The 17,927-nt window shown below is 36.6% G+C and overlaps 1 protein-coding gene and 1 pseudogene across 1 annotated transcript in view; one reads left to right on the top strand and one right to left on the bottom strand.

Annotated features, from left to right (window-relative positions):
- MFSD14A (major facilitator superfamily domain containing 14A) overlaps positions 1-17,927 on the top strand; it is a 38,045-nt gene that overhangs the window by 14,540 nt on the left and 5,578 nt on the right. Inside the window, exons 3-8 of the mRNA XM_069090537.1 lie at positions 6,382-6,444; positions 7,728-7,855; positions 9,548-9,662; positions 13,759-13,977; positions 14,501-14,614; positions 15,671-15,742. Coding sequence (XP_068946638.1) covers positions 6,382-6,444; positions 7,728-7,855; positions 9,548-9,662; positions 13,759-13,977; positions 14,501-14,614; positions 15,671-15,742 — 711 coding nt within the window. The remainder of the gene's footprint in view (positions 1-6,381; positions 6,445-7,727; positions 7,856-9,547; positions 9,663-13,758; positions 13,978-14,500; positions 14,615-15,670; positions 15,743-17,927) is intronic.
- Positions 11,719-12,204, bottom strand: LOC138162956 (glia maturation factor beta pseudogene; annotated as a pseudogene).

Genomic DNA, 17,927 nt, shown 5'->3' with positions numbered 1-17,927 from the left:
AAATTCCTTTACCTGATCATAATCTTCTGTCATTCCATCTTTTCCTCTGCTTTATGCCTCCAACCCTGTTTTTATCTTTCTTTTAACCTCAAATCCCTCACTTCTTTCCCAGACCATCACTGTACACTGGTTACTCTCTCCTCCTTTCCCTGTATTGACACCAAGATGAATCAATTCAATGCTATATTCCCTCTACACTCAAATCCTTAGGTCGTTTGTTCTGTCAGTTCAATAAATATTTATTAAGCACTTCCTATGTGCCAAAATCTAGTTCTCATCTGAAAACCTTGCCTTTGTACTTCACCAAAAAAAATAGATGTCATTTGACAAAAGCCACTCTTCTCCCCTTCTCATCTCACCTCATTCAGATAAGTCTTCTATGATTATTTCCTCCTTCACCCCTGTCTCACATGAAGAGGTAACCCTTTTTGCTAAGGCTAGCCCCTCTGTGTACTTCTGATCCCATTCCATCCATTTTCTCCAGCATATTGCCTCTTGTATCATTCATACTTTTTCTACTCTTCAGTCTCTTTATCTACTGATTCCATCCCTGTTTCCTACAGTCATGACCATGTATCCCCTATTTCCCCCAGACTTAAAGAACTCTCACTTGATTTATCCATTCCCACTAGCTATTTGTCCTATATTTCATCTTCCTTCTCAGCTAAACTTCTTGCGAAAGCTGGTTACAATTGGTGTTTCCACTTTCTCTTCTCTTAACTCTCTTACACCCTCTGCATTCTGGCTTCCAACCTCACCATTCAACTGAAACTGCTCTCTCTAAAGTCACCCGTGAGCTCTTTTTTTTTTCTTTTTTGAAGGGAGGGAGGAAGGACAATTGGGGTTAAGTGACTTGCCCAAGGTCACACGGTTAGTTTGAGTGTCTGAGGCCAGATTTGAACTCAGGTACTCCTGACTCCAGGGCCGATATTCTATTCACTGTGCCATCTAGCTGCCCCTACCAGTGAGCTCTTAATTACCAAATCTAAAGGCTTTTTCTCAGTCCTCACCCTTCTTAATTTTGATGAAACTTTTGACACAATCAATTACTTTCTTTTAGATGCCCTGCCCTCCTTACTGTTACTCACATACATCTCCTTATTCCTTGCATTGAGTGTTCTTTCTCCTCTTCCTCTTAGTTTCCCATACTTTAAGACTGAGTTCAAATGCCACCTTTTGAAGTAGAATTTTTCTGGGTTCCCCTAGCTGATAGTACTTTCCCCTATGCCCTTTGACTTCAGGCCAAGATGATCTCCTGAAGGGCGTCAAACTTCCTGGCTCCCATATAAACATTCTAGTAAAACCCTAAAATTTACACCAGACAGAATAATGATAAAGAAGTCCAGTGAAAGAGCAAGAGCCAAGAGTGATAAGAAGTAGTGTAGTAGGCTCCCCTCCACAAATTCCTTCTAACAGATTTAGAAAATTTGCCAGACAAAATCCTGGTGGAGAAATCCAGAAAAAGTTACACTTGAGTAGCTTTTCCAGCTCACCTCACCATAGAGAAGCAGACAGGGAGGTCTGTGGACTCCGGAGATGATGTCAGGGCAAGAGCATTCTGTACTTGGAGCACTACATCACCAAGGCAGGAGGGGATCCCAGCCATACCAGCACAGTGTAACAGGAATAGTTGCAAACTCTCAGTTTTGTGACACACTACATAATTCTGCGTCATAGATCTAGAGTGGGCTAAGAAGGAGATCTTTGAATAGGAATGACTTTCTTAGGTAGAGAGGTCCTGGGTGATCTGTCAAGAAAGAATGAAATTCATAAGCTAGCAGCAGCAGTGGTGTGGTTCAAACCCCTAAGCTGAGAGCAGGGTCTCACTTCCAACATCTAACCAAGCCTACAGAGGAATAACCAAGGTAAGAATCCCAAACCAGAGAGGAGCCTTCATTCTTTTACTCTAAACCAAAATTAAAAAAAAAAAAGTTAAAAAATTTTACATGTAATTGAGAAATATTTAATGAAATAAAAATATGAGGAGAGGATAAACTGGTTACATAGAAATGTGGGGAGATTCAATTCAGGAAGCATTTATTAAACACCTCCTTTGTGTCAGACATCAAGTACTGGAATACAAAAAGAGGCAAAATACAGCCCCTTTTCTCAAGGGGCTTACAGTCTTACAATGGGAGAGACAACGTGCTAACAGATATATACAGAGCAAGCTATATACAGCATAAATAGGAAATAATTAAAAGAGAGAAAACTCTTGAGATTAAGAGGGACTGGGGAAGGCTTTTATAGAAGATAAAACTATCATCACAATTCATAGAAAGAGTTCAGTTAGACTGGGATCCAAGGTTTGGGAATGGATCTGTATATCTTGATTTCTTTTTTCATTTTTCAAATGCTTTATTAACTTCTACATCATTCATTTCCACCAGATTTTGAGTTACAAAATTTCTCCCCATTTTTCCCCTACCCACCGCCCCAAAATAGCAGTCCCACAGGATATCCCCTTCTCCAATCTGCTCTCTCCCAGATTTTCTCCCATACCCCTTTTGACTTTTCCAGTAGGGCATGGTGGATCTCTATGCCCCAGTGCCTGTATATCTTATTTTCCAATTTTACATGTAAAATAGTATTAATAATAGTATATATATATATATATGTGTGTGTGTGTGTGTATGTGTATGTATGTATTTTTTTTTAACATTTGATTTTAAAATTTTGAATTCCAGATTTATTCCCTTCCTCCCTTGTCAGCCACCCTTACTGGGAAGATAAGCAATTCAGTATAGGTTGTACATGTGTAGCTAATGCAAAACATTACCATAGTAGATATATTGTAAAAGACTGACTATATTTCCCTCCCTCCTATCCCACCTCCCACTTGTTCTGTTCTCTGCTTTGATCCCGTCCCTTTTCAAAAGTGGGTTCTTCCAACTTCCCTCCCCCTCCCCCCCAGCCTGCCCTCCCTGTCATTATCCTCCCTCTCATCCCCTTCCCTGCCACTCTCCTGGAGGGTGAGATACCCTATTTAGTGTGTATTTCATTCCTTCCCCAAGCCAAATTCAATGAGAATGAGGTTGACCCATTTCCTTTTGCCTTCCTAGTCTTCCCCTCCATTATAACCATTTTCCCTTGCCTCTTCTATATGAGATAGTTTACCCCATTCTGTCTCTCCCCATCTCCTCTCATTATATTCCTCTCTCACCTCTTAATTTCACCTTTTAAGTATCATCCCTTTGTATTAAATTGGTCCTGTGCCTTCTGTCTGTGTATACCTGTACACACACACACACACACACACACACACACACACACACATATATATACACTCACATATGTATTCATACACCCCCATATGCCCTCCTATATAAATCCTTGTTTCTACCACACACACAAAATCAAGGAAAATAGAAAAGAAAGAAGGGGGTATTAGAGGAAGGCAAGATCAAGGAAGAGATTTGTCTGAAGCAATAGAAACTAAGCAAGTACGAAAACATTTATATCTTTTTTTTTTTAAGCAATTGGGGTTAAGTAACTTGCTCAGGGTTACATGGCCAGTTATTTCTGGGTGTGGTGCTGAGTATCTGAGCCCGGATTTGATCCCAGGTCATCCCAACACTGGGGCTGGTGCTCTTACTCACTGAGCCACCTGGCCGCCCCTAAGCAGTTGGGGTTAAGTAACTTGCTCAAGGTTACACAGCCAGGTGTTTCTGGGTAGGTGCTTATACCTCCTTTTGAAGTGGCAAAGAATGGGAGTCTGAAAGGATTCCTATAAATTGGAGAATGAATGAAAATGTAGAATATAAATGTAATAGAATACTATTGTGCTGAACAGTTATCAGTATTATGATCAACCAGGATTCCAGAGGACTGATGATGAAAAATGCTGCCTACCTCCTGATAGAGAGAAGGCTTCAGAATGTAGAATGAAATGTATCTTTTTTTGGATGTGGCCAGTGTGGAAATTTGTTTTGATTAGTTCTATTTGTTTGTAATGGATTTTGTTTTTCTTGTGTTCTCAGTTGGTTTGGAGGGAGAAGTTGGGGAGAAAGGGTGAAAAGTTAGCTTTTAGATGATTATAACAAAATATTTTTTTCAGAAAAGAAACTCAGTAAGGAATTAGAATAAATTGTATCCCCAAACTACTCAAAGTCATGGCTAAAGGAATAGGGGCTGCCAGCAAAACTAATGGCAGCATAGGGAAACAAGCTTGTAGCCTTCCAGTATGAACCAAGACATGCTAGAGACAGGTGTAATCTATAGGGATTTCTCTCTCAAAGTAGAAAAAGCAGAGGACTCTTCTACAAAAGCCCCAATGTGGTCAGAAATCCTAAGGGTGGACAGAATCCCGTAGGAAGAACCATGAAAGCCACCAGAAGAGGCAACCAGTGTACCTTAGCAACACTCATCAGGAAAACCCAAGGGCTCTAATACTCCAACCCAAAATACAATAGTGATCCCTGAATATCCAGTGTTCTGAACCTTACAAATTTGGAGGGGCTTAAGCCTGGGAGGTAGAAGTCAATCCATGTGACCCAAGGCAAGCCACATAGGGCTGACCATCATACTCTGCAGTAGGGGACAGGGGCTGGTCTTGGCACAGAATCCCAATTCAAAAAGTAAAGGTGGGAGAGATGGATAAATCAAAAAAGGCTCTGACAAGTAAAAAAAGTAGATTTATAGGTGTTTAAAAATTCAGCTTAGAAAGTTTAACTCCAAATTGCAAGTAGAGATTCAAAGGAATGAATGGATTTTCCAAAAGGAATACTGACTATCTAGAAGACAGGAATAAAGAGAGAAAGAATTGCAGGGAAAATAAATAGCTTAGAAGAGATATTAATAATTAAATTATTAATTTTTAAGTGAATTAAATTACTGATTATTAGTAATTGAAGTATTAGCTTACCCAAACAGCATACTCCATGAAGACTAGACTAGATCAAACACAAATCAATGACTCCATGATACAGCAATAAATATTAGAATAAAATCAAGTTTAAAAATAGAAGACAGTGTGAAACACCTGGGTTTTTAAAAAAACTGACCTGAAAAACAAATCAAGGAAAGATCATTTCAGAATCATTGAATTCCCTCAACTCTATGATTTAAAAAAAAAAATAAACCTGGACACTATATTTTAAGAAAATATAATGAAAACTTTGAGCCAGAGGGCAAAGTGAAGACACAGAACTTATACCAATCACCACCCAACAAGGAAAGCTGCAGTGAATGTCAGCTTAATTGCAGTTTCCTAGTCAAATGAAAAAAAAAAATGCTACAACCATCCAGAAAGAAAAAATTCAGGTACCAAGGAAACAAGACCTGGCAGCTTTACTATAAACAGGAAATTTTGAAGTATGGTGTTCCACAAGGTAAAATTAATATAGGCTTGCCAAGAATAATTTACCCTGCAGTGCTGAGTATAACCCTACAGAGTGAATAACAGATTTTTAGTGGAATAGAAATCTTTCGTGCGTTTTTGATGAAAAGACCAGAACTTCCCAAGAACTTTGATGCAGTAGTGGGCTTAGAGTCTGCTTAAAAGTCCAGTATTGGTAGAATTGTAAACTGTAATCTTTTTAGAGAATGGAAGTATCAGTGTCTTTTAACCCAATTCAATTATTGGGAATATGCCTTGATGAATATTATGAAAAAACTAAATAAAAACTTTCTTTCAAAAATTTAAATAGCAGAATTATTAGTAATTTTAAAAAACCAACTAAAGGCAATCTGTGTGTCCACGGATAGGGGAATGATTGAATACATTTTGGTACATTGATAAAATGGAATGCAATAACAATAGAAAATATAGGAATATAAAGAAATTTGACAAAACTGGAGTAATTAGGATACTGATGCCCCCTTCAGTTAGCTTACTGGCTTTTGTAAATCAGTCACCAAGCATTTATTAAACACCTACTCTTCTAGGCACTGTGATATAAAGACAAACGAAGCCACCCAGAGCTTACATTCTATCAGGGAAGTCAGTATGTGCATAAATAAATATATATAGCACATTACAAAATATGTAAAAAGTAAAATTTTTTGCCACGGATAGGTGCTAACAACTTATGGTATCCAGGAAGGATATACAAGGTGCTGCCTGAGCACAGTTTATTGGTTTTTATTTGAATGAATGGTTATTTAATATTAACTTATGATCTATCCAGTAAATATTCATGGAGGTTGTATGGATACAGATTTATATTAGATACTGTGCTAGGTGCAAAGGAATATATAAAAGTAAATAAAATGAGTCCCTTCCCTTCAGGACTTGGGGTCATAGATTCTCATACATGTTTTCTCATATACATTTTCACATGTTTTTATGAAATAGTTTTTTATGTAAAGATCTGTTCTTATGTAAATTGCATGGTATAACTTTTAATGGTGTTCATGAGAATAAAATTTTTTTTTTTTTAGGTATTACATGAAACCTTCCCTAAACATACATTTCTAATGAATGGCCTCATTCAAGGAGTAAAGGTAGGATCAAGGTTTTTTATACATATGAACACAGGCATTCACACAGAGAATTGTAAACAGACTATAATATAAATTTTAAACATTACTTCATTTCTCTTAATTTTTTGTAGCAAATAGTGGTGTTTGATGAACTGTGTAATTTCTTGTAGACTATACTTTTTGTGTCTGCCATGTAGTTTTTATAACTGATAACATAATTTCTCTTGCAGCATATTCACGTTTGAAATTAGCCATTTTTTGACAGAATACTGTATTTTTCATTCGTGGGAACCTTTCCAGAAATTTTTTTTTATAAAGAAATTAAGAATGTAGAGGCAGAAACAAAAAGAATTCTTTGAGCTTTGTATGGCATAGATTTAGCAATGATACTTTTTATTCCAGGTTAAATTTGTCACTTTTAGAAATATAAAATGCAGTAACATCTCTTTTAACATATGCCATTTCTCATGGAATTGAGCATAGTGATAATCTCCCATGAGTAAGAATTTAGCTAGGTCTTTTTGTTTGATTCACTCTCAGAGTTCTTCAAATGGTTTTATGTTACTATTGTCTGAACTATTTCCCTCCTTCCAGAATTTTGATAGATGAGGAAAATAGAAATGATTTTCACCCATCTCAAGTTGCATTTCAGAATGAAAACTTTGTTTTTTTTCTTAGTCTTAATAATACCACTGGGGTTTTTGTTATTGTTGTTGTTTCAAATGTGTTCATAAAACATAATGTTTCTCTGGAGGACAGTATTAAATGACAGTGACTGCAAACTTGTTAAATTGTATATTTTGTTATTATTTACATATATAATGTTATAATTATATTTTTCTATTACCGTGTTTCCCCGATAATAAGACCTATCCCAAAAATAAGCCCTCCCCTTACTGTGTAAGATTCCTCTAAAATAAGCCCTATTGAGATTGCTACTGTAGTGAAAGTGATCCCCTGCGCTACACGCTACATTACGGTACCCTCTGTATGCACCGCACCGTTCCCCCCCCCCCCCATGAAACGCACGCCTCTCTCCAAGCTGCATCCAATCAGAGCTGCAGCAGTGAGCACGTCATCCTGTTCTTCCCCAGTGATTTGCTTATTGAATAAAGGTACATTTTTTTGTTCACATTTACCTGTTTATTAAAATTGCTGTCAATGTTCATTAAAATAAGCCCTCTGGTGTTTTTCTGTCCAAAAAAAAAAATAAGACAGTGTCTTATTATCGGGGAAACACGGTAGTAAAATGACTAAAATGTTTATGTGAATTTGTGAAAATTGATTTTTAAAAATCATTTTAGGGATTATTGTCATTCCTCAGTGCCCCTCTTATTGGTGCTCTTTCTGATGTTTGGGGTCGAAAGTCCTTCTTGCTGCTAACAGTATTTTTCACTTGTGCACCAATTCCATTAATGAAGATCAGCCCCTGGTAAGTAATTAGTTAAGGTTTTGGCAGCTAATATTACCTTCCATCCTCTCCTAATTTCCCTCCCTTCTCCCAATTTTTTTTTAAACCTATGTGATTTCTGTTTCACTGGGGATAGGTTTTCCCCACCTACCATGAACTTGCCTTTGACATTCGTAAAAAGACTTTGAGAGAATATAGTAATGGAACCATGAGTTGTAGAATTTTAAAACTAGAAATAATCTCAGACCAGATGATTTTCAGTACTCCCATTTTACAGTTGAAGAGAATTAGGTCTGGGGACTTTAAGTGATTTATTCAAGCTTACTCAGCCTGGGCAAATACTAAGTTTCCTGTCCTCTGGTCCTTTCCCTTTTCACTTTATTGAAACTTTTAATGTTGTTGAGTTCTTTATTGTCCGTAGTAATTTTTTTCCACAAGAATATTTACAAATATAGGCCTGAATTGGTTTGAATTCTTGATCTGAATAGAGATTGTGCTTTTATCTACCCCAGCTGTAGCCTTCTCTTTAAGGTAAGAGAGAGTATGGAGGAGAATCTGTAGCCAGTCCCACCTGATTTCAGTTCTGTTAATTTGGTAATGGTGTCTTCCTTGCTTCTATGGCTGTTATAGATCCTAGGGCCAATCTTCTCCACCCTGGTTCCTTCAACTGTCCTAGTTTTCACAGTGAATATATATTTTTCATGTTGTAAATTCTTGGTTAATTATATTCATATTCATATTATGTATCTGTATGTAAATACACACACATCCTCCCAGAAGCTCTCATCTTGGGGTATGATCTTATACTTGAAGTTGGTCTGGTTTTAGATCAGTATAGCATAGGGGGTTAAACATTTATTGAAAATTGTAACCTCAGTAGGTATCTCTTCCTGGACTACTCATAAAGGTAGGTTGGACCTACCTTTGAAGAACAAAATAAGTTTCTCTGGAAGTGTACAGAGACAGAACAAAGAATTTGTCATGAAAAACATTTTGAAAAAAGTCCTCTAAATGGAATGATTATTTTGAAAGTTATATTACATGGAATCTACCAGAGAGTTTTTTAAAACTTGAATTATCAGTACTACAATAGGAATTGCTTACAGTGCAGTTCCATGTAATCCTCAGTTCACTGTGGAGCAACTATATAGCATAAAATAGTTGAAGTTTAGTTTTTTAAAAATCCTTTCAGAATGCTCTTTGATAATTTTGATGTCTTCCAGTTTTATTCAGGAATTCCATTTTAACAGATTTCTTTCTAATTCTGTTGGTTTAGGCATGATTTAGAAAGTAAAAGGTAGCTTGTTGAATAGTGTTGTATACTTGTAACTACAAAATAAATTTTGACTTGCATGTTATTTAATTTAATTCATTTATTGTTAGGTAAAATGGCAAAAAATGAAGAAGCTTTATTTTAGTGAGTGTCTGTAAGGGTTATAAAAAAGATCTTCAGTAGCTAGATATAGAATCTTATGAAATAGTTATTTCATTCATTAATTCCATTCTCTTTTTGTCATGTGGTTTCTTCTAGCCCTATTTTTAACAAGCCCCACTTGTAAAAGTTAAATTGTTAGAAGCAGGATGAGTTAGTGAGTAGGTCTAGTAAGACATGTACTGTTTTAATTCAGCCATCTTTATTCTGATTCACTTACAGAACTTTGGGAGGCAAATTCTAATTGTCCTAACCATTTCCTGTTGGTTATCTGCTTTTAGGTGGTACTTTGCTGTTATCTCTGTTTCTGGGGTTTTTGCTGTGACGTTCTCGGTGGTATTTGCATATGTGGCCGATATAACTCAAGAACATGAAAGAAGCATGGCTTATGGGCTGGTATGTGTGTTATTTGCTAAGATCCCTGAAAGATGTCTTCTTTCTTCAAACACTATACAACATGCTCCAAAAGCAACCCTATCTTACCACTAATTGGCCTTGAACCATGACTTCGCATTTTAAATAGGACAAAAAGGGAAATAAGCATGATCTAGGTCAAAGCTGTTACTTTGAGGAACTAATCATGTCCGGGAAAAAAAAAATCATAGGATTCTAACTTTCAAAAGTGGGGGGTGACAGTGTCAGAGGAGAGTAGGGAATGTATTTGAGAGATATTACAAAGGTGAAATCAACAGACTTTGGCAACAGATTAGGGAGGTAAGAGATAGTGAGAAATCCAGGACTGAGCCTGAGGAACTGGGAGGATGATACTGCCCTTTTTATAGGAATAGGGAAAGAAGGTAGTAGGAAGATTTTAAGAGGGAAAGATACTGAGTTTGGTTTTGGACAGGTTGCATTTAATATGTCTATTGGAATTCAAGATGTCTGAAAGGAAGTTGGAAATGCAAGATTTGAGGTCAATAGAAAATCTGGGGCAGGTTAGGGTAGATTTGAGAGTCATCAACATAGATGGTAAAATCCATGGGAACTGATGAGATCGCCAAGTGAAGAAGGATAGAGGGAGGAATAGGTCCAAGACAGAACCTTGACGGCCACCTAGAAGTAGAGGCTGTGCTCTAGGAAAAATGAAGGAGCCATCAGATAGGTAGGATGAGAATAGGGAGAGAGTCTAGATAGAATAAAATATCCAGGTGGAGGGTGTGATCAATAGTGTCAAAGGCTTCAGAAAGATTGAAGAAAATGAGGATAGAGAAGTCTGTGCTTTCAGAAGATTTCTGAGGGGGCTTAGCTACATTAAGGATATATTAAAGAAAGGCATTTAAAGGAGGGAAAACAGTTCATAGAAAAGTGAGAGGTAAAAAGGGACTAAAATACATTAGTAGTTAAATTTGTGAAGACAATAGGGGAGATGTGAGAGATTTGGTGATGAAGGGAACATCAACGAGACTTGGCAACTTAGATGTGGAGGGAGGTGTTATAAAAGTCAAGGATTCAAGGTTATGAACCAAGATTGCTGGAAGAATGGTGGTGCTTTTGACAGAAATAAGGAAACTAAGAGGAGGAATTCTTTCGATGATAAATACTTCAGTTAATTGAACTTATTAAATATTTCTTCCTTCTATTAATCTTATATTTACCCTAACCATGTCAGGGAGAAGCTCTTCCTGGGCTAAATACTAGGAGCTTTTGTTTTTGGAAGCTAGTTAAACTTTGAGTAAGGATGATGTTAAAAAATTTCAGTGCAGGACATTATTATTTTTTTTTTTCAGAAAGGAAGTTGGTTTTATTACAAATATCAGTTATGGAAGTACATACTACAAAACATTTTATGTGGACCTTTATAAAAGTATTTATTTCACCAAGTCTGGATTACTGGCAGTGTAAAACTCTCAAGATTAATTTTAAAGCTAAGAAATCAAAGGCACAGTATTAACAGGTTTAAAATGATTAACACTCATATGACATCAGGAAACACTCAAGTTTATAACTCCCTAGCACTTAATATTGTTGATAATTATGCATATTGGAGGTTATGAAAGAAAAATGTAGTAAACTAAAGAAGTTCCAAAATTAATGAAAAAGACTTAGAATGCATGATACTCCAGAATCAGGCTCAAATTTGGGTCATCCAAGCCTTTCTTTAAATGTGTTTCACACATCTGACAAATAACACTGTGCTGATATCCAGTATTTGTCAAAAGGAGGCAATCATTGCTTATCACAAGCAAAATACCCATTTTCCAATGGTGTCTGAAAATAGTAACAAATTCTGAACCAGAAAGTAATAGAAGTTAGTCACAAGAGTGCAAAAATTCCCTGCAGAAGTATTTCACTAAACAATTACAAATGTGAGGAAACATTTTTAAAATTTTGATTACTATAAGATTAATCTCCTTTGTACACACTTTGCACAACTGAAATTTTTATTTTCTACAGAAAACAAAATTGTAAATAACAATGCATTTTTAGGCATAAATAAGTATTTGTGTCTGGTTCCAGTATAGTCAGATTAGTACATAAATACTTAAAGAGTAATAGGATGTTCACTTTAGTGGAAAAATCCAAGTTTCTCACATAGCCATTCTTGGGTTAGGTCATCAGTATTTCTTATTTCAAATACCTTGGTTAGTTCAATTGTTTGAACTAGCTTATTCTTACTCCCAGCATACATACATCATCTGTTGTTCAGGCTTAAACCCAACCGGACTAGAGAAAATGAAACACACAGTGTATGAAACTCTTCCTTCATCATGCTGATATATTTATAACTATATACCATGAAGCGAGGTTGTCGTTCAGGAAGTTCATCTTTAAGCTCACCAGGTGAAATACCCTCATGCTCTTCATCCAGGACTACCAGCCGTTTATTCTTGTCAATCTTCATTATAATAGCAGCATTGTTATTTTCTTTTCAAAAACAAAACCTTCTCAGTTTCTCCACTAGATCTTCAGCAACATCACAAACCACCAGAGATTCACTCATTTTGCCACCACCCCGGCAGAGCCTTTCCAGGACATTATTTTGGAATTGATTGATGAAGTTTTCTCATTCAGATCAGACCAAGGACTTAGGACAAAGATAATATAATATTATTTTGTAATATATATCCTAAAGAGGCAGTGAGGAGAGGATTAGGCACAGGGGACTTAGTATATTTAGTATACTTCTGTAGTCCTGTTTCATGTCAGCTGCTTCATATAATTAGGCTATAATTAGGCTTCATAGTTCATGTGTCACTAGGTTCAAGGATCTGTGATTTCTTTGATATGGAATCTCCCTCCATTGATGAAGGCCGTAACCTATCTGTAATTTAGTAGATTTCATTAAAGTTACCTATGGTTCAGAGAGATCTATGAGTTTCTGGCCTGGAGAGGAATGTCCAAATTGTCACAATCCCAATCCTATCCCCTCAGACATGACTCTATCCCAAAAACAACTTGAGGTAATGTTTTTGTTTTTTTGCTTTTTGGAGGGGGGAAGACAGGGTAATTGGGGTTAAATGACTTGCCCAAGGTCAAACAGTTAGCAGGTGTTAAGTGTCTGAGGCCAGATTTGAACTCAGGTCCTCCTGACCTCAGGGCCAGTGTTCTATTCCCTGTGCCACCTAGCTGTCCCAACTTGAGGTAATGTTAAAAGGAATATTAAACAAGAAAAATAATCATAATATGTTAAAATATAGTTTGGGGTTAATATTTCAGGTCACTATTAGTCTCTTCCTGGACTACTCTTCTGTACTGAAAGGTACAGAGATCAATATCAGTATCATTCATTATCAGTGGAGAAGGATAGATTATAGTGGTTTTTCTTCACTGCACTTAGATGATCAATTAATTATCTGTCCACTTAAGGGGGTGGAGAAGGCAGTGATCTAAATAGATTAGATTCAGTCTTTCAAAATTTTGTTTCAAGTCAAGTCAACAAGCTTTTATTAAGCAGCTCTCTTGTTTCCAGGTTCTTCTGTTAAAGCTAATTTCCACCTTTTATTCTTGATCTCACTGACCTAGTCTGTGAAGAGGCAAGTCTGGAAAGATTTTTTTGACCAGAGAAATACAATAATAATAATAATAACAATAATAATGTTTATATATTACCTGAAGTTTTGCAAAGTGCTTTAGAAATATTATCTCAGTTGATCCTCACAACAGCCCTGGAAGGTGGGTGCTCCAATTATTCTCATTTTACAGATGGGGAAACTGAAGCAGGCAGGTTAAATGACATCCCTAGTGTCACACAGCTAAGCATCTGAAGCTAGATTTGCAGTCTTCTTAACTCCAGGTCCAACATTATCCTATTTGTAGAGGAACCAAAAGGGAGGTTTTTTTTAATATGCTTCCATAAAAGCAAACTATTTCAAATAGTACAAATTTGCATCTGCGTTGCTGCATGTTTAATGAGGAATTGGGGAAGTTAGGGAATTGGCAAGAGAATATCTTCACTATATCAGGGTGCATAATTATTTTGTAAGTGACAGGTTATATTCTCTCATTCTACTCATGGTGAGGTTTCCTCAAACTTAATCTTGATTTCTTGCAGGTTTCAGCAACTTTTGCTGCAAGTTTAGTAACCAGTCCTGCTATTGGTGCCTACCTTGGACGAGCATATGGGGACAGCTTAGTGGTGGTCCTTGCCACAGCTATAGCTTTGCTAGATATCTGTTTTATTCTTGTTGCTGTGCCAGAATCATTGCCAGAGAAGATGCGGCCAGCATCTTGGGGAGCACCCATTTCTTGGGAACAGGCAGATCCTTTTGCAGTAAGTTACTTATAAAGTTATAACCTCTCCCACCCCCTGAAAAAAAAAAGATGAATGGCATAGATGTTAGGGTTGTTGTGATTTTTAAGTTCTGAGGTCCCCCAACTGGGTATTTTTTATTCAACCACTCAGATGGATCTGTGATCTCATTGATTTGGAAGTGTCCTCAACCCATATGAATTGTAACCTATTCATGTCTACCATCCTCTGTGGTTCTTATCCATGTTCTCCTATAAGTTTACCAAAAAGTGTTTATCCACCATGCTGGAGGACTTCCTCACTTTTTCCTGACAGCTTCAGGGTACCAGTGCAATGCCCTTACTCTCTATCTGTCACAAATGTTATTTATTATTATTAAAAAAAAAACATACCTAGATATTAAAACTAAGAATATACTGAATTATTGAAGTAGCCAAAATGACAAGTTTGTTTTAAAAAATTAAGCTAAAGCATATCTTTACATGTTAAGATCAACTGATTAATTTTGTTTTAAGACCTTATAGTTGTCTCTTTCCTTCTCTAGTCCCTAAAGAAAGTGGGCCAAGATTCTGTAGTGCTGCTAATTTGCATAACAGTGTTTCTCTCCTACCTACCGGAGGCAGGCCAATATTCCAGCTTCTTTCTATACCTCAGACAGGTAAATAGTCAAATTCTACCAAAATGGAATTTTCTTTTTCATTCAACCTTAAATATTTTATATTTAACCACTACTAAAGAGTTGTTTTCAGGAGGAAGGCATATTTTCCCTGCCATGGAGTTGCTTTTAGTTAAAAAAGCAGTACTAATTTGTATAGATAGCATTTTTGTCTGGCTAATACTGTTGATCATTTTTCATGTTTCCTTGTGCAAAATAGGGATATATTCCTCTATATACAATGATACTACTAAACTTTTCCAGAAGGATACGGGCTTTGATGGTCCTTCCATCTGTGTCCTTCCTTTGGTGTTCTTTGGTGCATTAAACCATTTATATGTACTTGCCCAGTTCCTTTGTGACCAGTAGCAGACATTTGAGAGATGTCTGGATAGATGGGAATAACATAGAAATGTTTTGTCTTTCATCTGCATCGAGTTAATTTTTTTCTTTTACCTTCAAATTAAAAAAAATTTTTTTTAAATTTATTTATAGTTTTCAACATTCATTTCCACAAGATTTTGAGTTACAAATTTTCTCCCCGTCTTTCCCCTACCCCCACCCCAAGATATCGAGCCTACTGAATACCCCTTCCCCCAATCTGCTCTCTCATATTATCCCTTAATTTTCTAGTAGGGCAGGATGGGTTTCTATACCCTAGTGCCTGTATACCTTATATCCTAGTCTGCGTAGAGCTTAAATGGAGAATGTTAGCTTTATATAGCACTAGAGATAGAATAGTTGTCTGTAAAATAGACCTCAAGTGCCTTTTTTGAAGTAATTTCCAATTGTTTTCTCCATTTCACATAATATATTACTGACATCCACTAAGCCTGAATCTCCCAAAGAAAGTATTCCTTATTAAATTAGGTATTCTTGGAAGATGCGTTAACTATTTCAGACCTATAAGATGTTCTTTCAGTTCAGTAAGCATTTTATTGAATGCCTACTATATGCCAGGCACTATTTCAGAGGTTTCTTCTACAATATAATATTATGCTTTTGTAAATTATGCTGTAGTGTTTATTCTCTATTAACATAAGCTTTTTAAAACTCTAGATAATGAGATTTTCACCAGAAAGTGTTGCAGCATTCATAGCTGTCCTTGGCATTCTTTCCATTATTGCACAGGTGAGTCCTACTTCTAAACTTCAGCACCTCAGATGTTAAGGTTTGTGAACTGTCCAGCACCAGTATGCTACAACACTAGTTGTGAGTGTCAAAGGTAGTGTGGAGTGGTGTGAATGGAGTTAGGGAAACCTGTGTTTCAGTTAACTGGCCTCTCAGATCCAGTTTCTTCATATGTAAAATAAGGAGATTGGACTACATCTTCTCTGAGGCCCTTTCCAGTTTTAAATCTATGATTCTTGATCACCAAGGGAAAGGATATACTGCCAGTCTTCTGGGAAAAAAATATAACTACTTGTTTAAAATAATTTTTTTGTTTTAAAAGAGACTATTTTTAAGTTGCCCAAAAATTGTTGAAGAGGGGGAAAGTGAGTCTTTATAAAAAGCAAAGTAATTGAGTTTGAAAAGCCCAGCCTTGGATTTTTCTAAAATTATAGGCAATGAATGTCATTAAGTGGTGTATGACATTATGCATATGATAGAGAAAAGAAGAGTTATATGGTAATTTTGCTCATGCAGTTGATCGGCCTGATCTGGTTATATTTCTGTCCAATGTCTACTCGCTCACTGAAGAGGAAAATCAATTTCAGGAAAGGAATCTAGACTTTTAGATCTAGACTTCTGTTGTGGTCTTCCTCTTGAATTAAAAAACCAGTTCAACCATAGTAGAGCATGTCTTGCTTCATTAGCTTTAATTTCACTTACATAAGGCTTTGCATTTATTGGTAGAGATTAAAAGTTAGAAGGCCTAAAATTCAGTCTCATATCTGGGTGCCTACAGTTAACAAGAATAGTCATTAAAACCTAACCCTAGGAACCAGCTAAAAAATGACAGGCCTCAGTTTGGCTCCTGAGAAACTTGCAAGTTAAATCACAGAGTCTGAGTTGTCACGGACCTCAGAGTTCATCGTCAACCTGTGCATTTGGAGGAGTGGAATCCTGCTACAATACAGCTGATAAGTGGAGCACAGATGATAGAAAAACTTATTATCTTCTTAGCCAACCCTTTCTACATGTGAACGTTTCAGATTTCCTCATACTGAGCAGACTGCTTTTTTTTTTACAGTTTAAAAAACTCATAGGCTTTAGAGTTGGAGGGCCCTATAAGATTGTCTAAGGCTCTCAGACTTTCTTATAGCATTTAATGTATTAATTTTGGAAAACATATAATAATTAAGGCTTCTGTGAATTCGGTACTGTTTCCAGGTTAATTTGCATTTGATTAATCGTAATAGCATCTACATATATTGAAAAAATAAAGAAACTATTATATGTGACACATTTCTATTCTGTTGATGCAAAATAGTAACATATATAGCAGTTTAACCTTATAAAGCACTTTATGATTATTACCTATAACAACCATGTTATTATTTTACAGACGAGGAAACAGACTGAGAAAGGCTATATGACTTGACTAGGGTCACACAAATAGTGTCTGAAGCATGATTTGAACAAGTCTTCCTGACATCAAGTCCATGCTTTTATCCATTGTACCACCTAGCTACTACTGATGTCTTTATTTATTAATTCACAAACATCTTACAATAATTGATTGCTCCAGGGGTTTATAGCTCAAAGATTGAGAACTACTGATCAGATCCTTTTCATTTTCCAGAGCAGCAAACTGAGCTCCAAATAGATTGGGACTTGCCCAGTGTCACCTAAGTGACAAAATTGGCCTTTGATGTTGGACCACTAACTTCATATCCAGTGTTTGTTCCCCTCTCCCATTCTGCTTCTTCCTCCCCTTGTTACTCAGTCTACCTTTTTGCACTGCCACATGATAGTCCTACAAGTACTTGCTTGCCTCTCCCCTCCCCCCCCCCAGCTTTTATCTTTTGAGTTAGATGTATCCAGGTTCTTTGACAGATCATGGGATGCCATGCTCTCCCAGTACTTTGATTATCTGTTGCTTACCTGAATGTGTTCATTTTCAGTGTCCTTCCTAAAATATATATGTAATGTATATTTGCTTTTTTTGGAGGGCATTTGGGGTTAAGTGACTTGCCCAAAGTCACACAGCTAGTAAGTGTTAAATGTCTGAGGCCAGATTTGAACCGAGGTTCTCCTGACTTCAGGGCCGGTGCTCAATTCACTGCACCACCTAGCCACCCCATCCTTCCTAAAATACTAAGAATACCTGGTGTAATGAAGGAGCAGTAGAAGACTTAGAAGATATTCCTTT

Source organism: Petaurus breviceps, unplaced genomic scaffold, assembly GCF_028583685.1.
Source record: "Petaurus breviceps papuanus isolate PSGF00001 unplaced genomic scaffold, PetGlider_PUasm1.0 186, whole genome shotgun sequence".
Lineage (NCBI taxonomy): Eukaryota > Metazoa > Chordata > Mammalia > Diprotodontia > Petauridae > Petaurus > Petaurus breviceps.
This window is presented reverse-complemented; position numbering and strand designations above follow the sequence as displayed.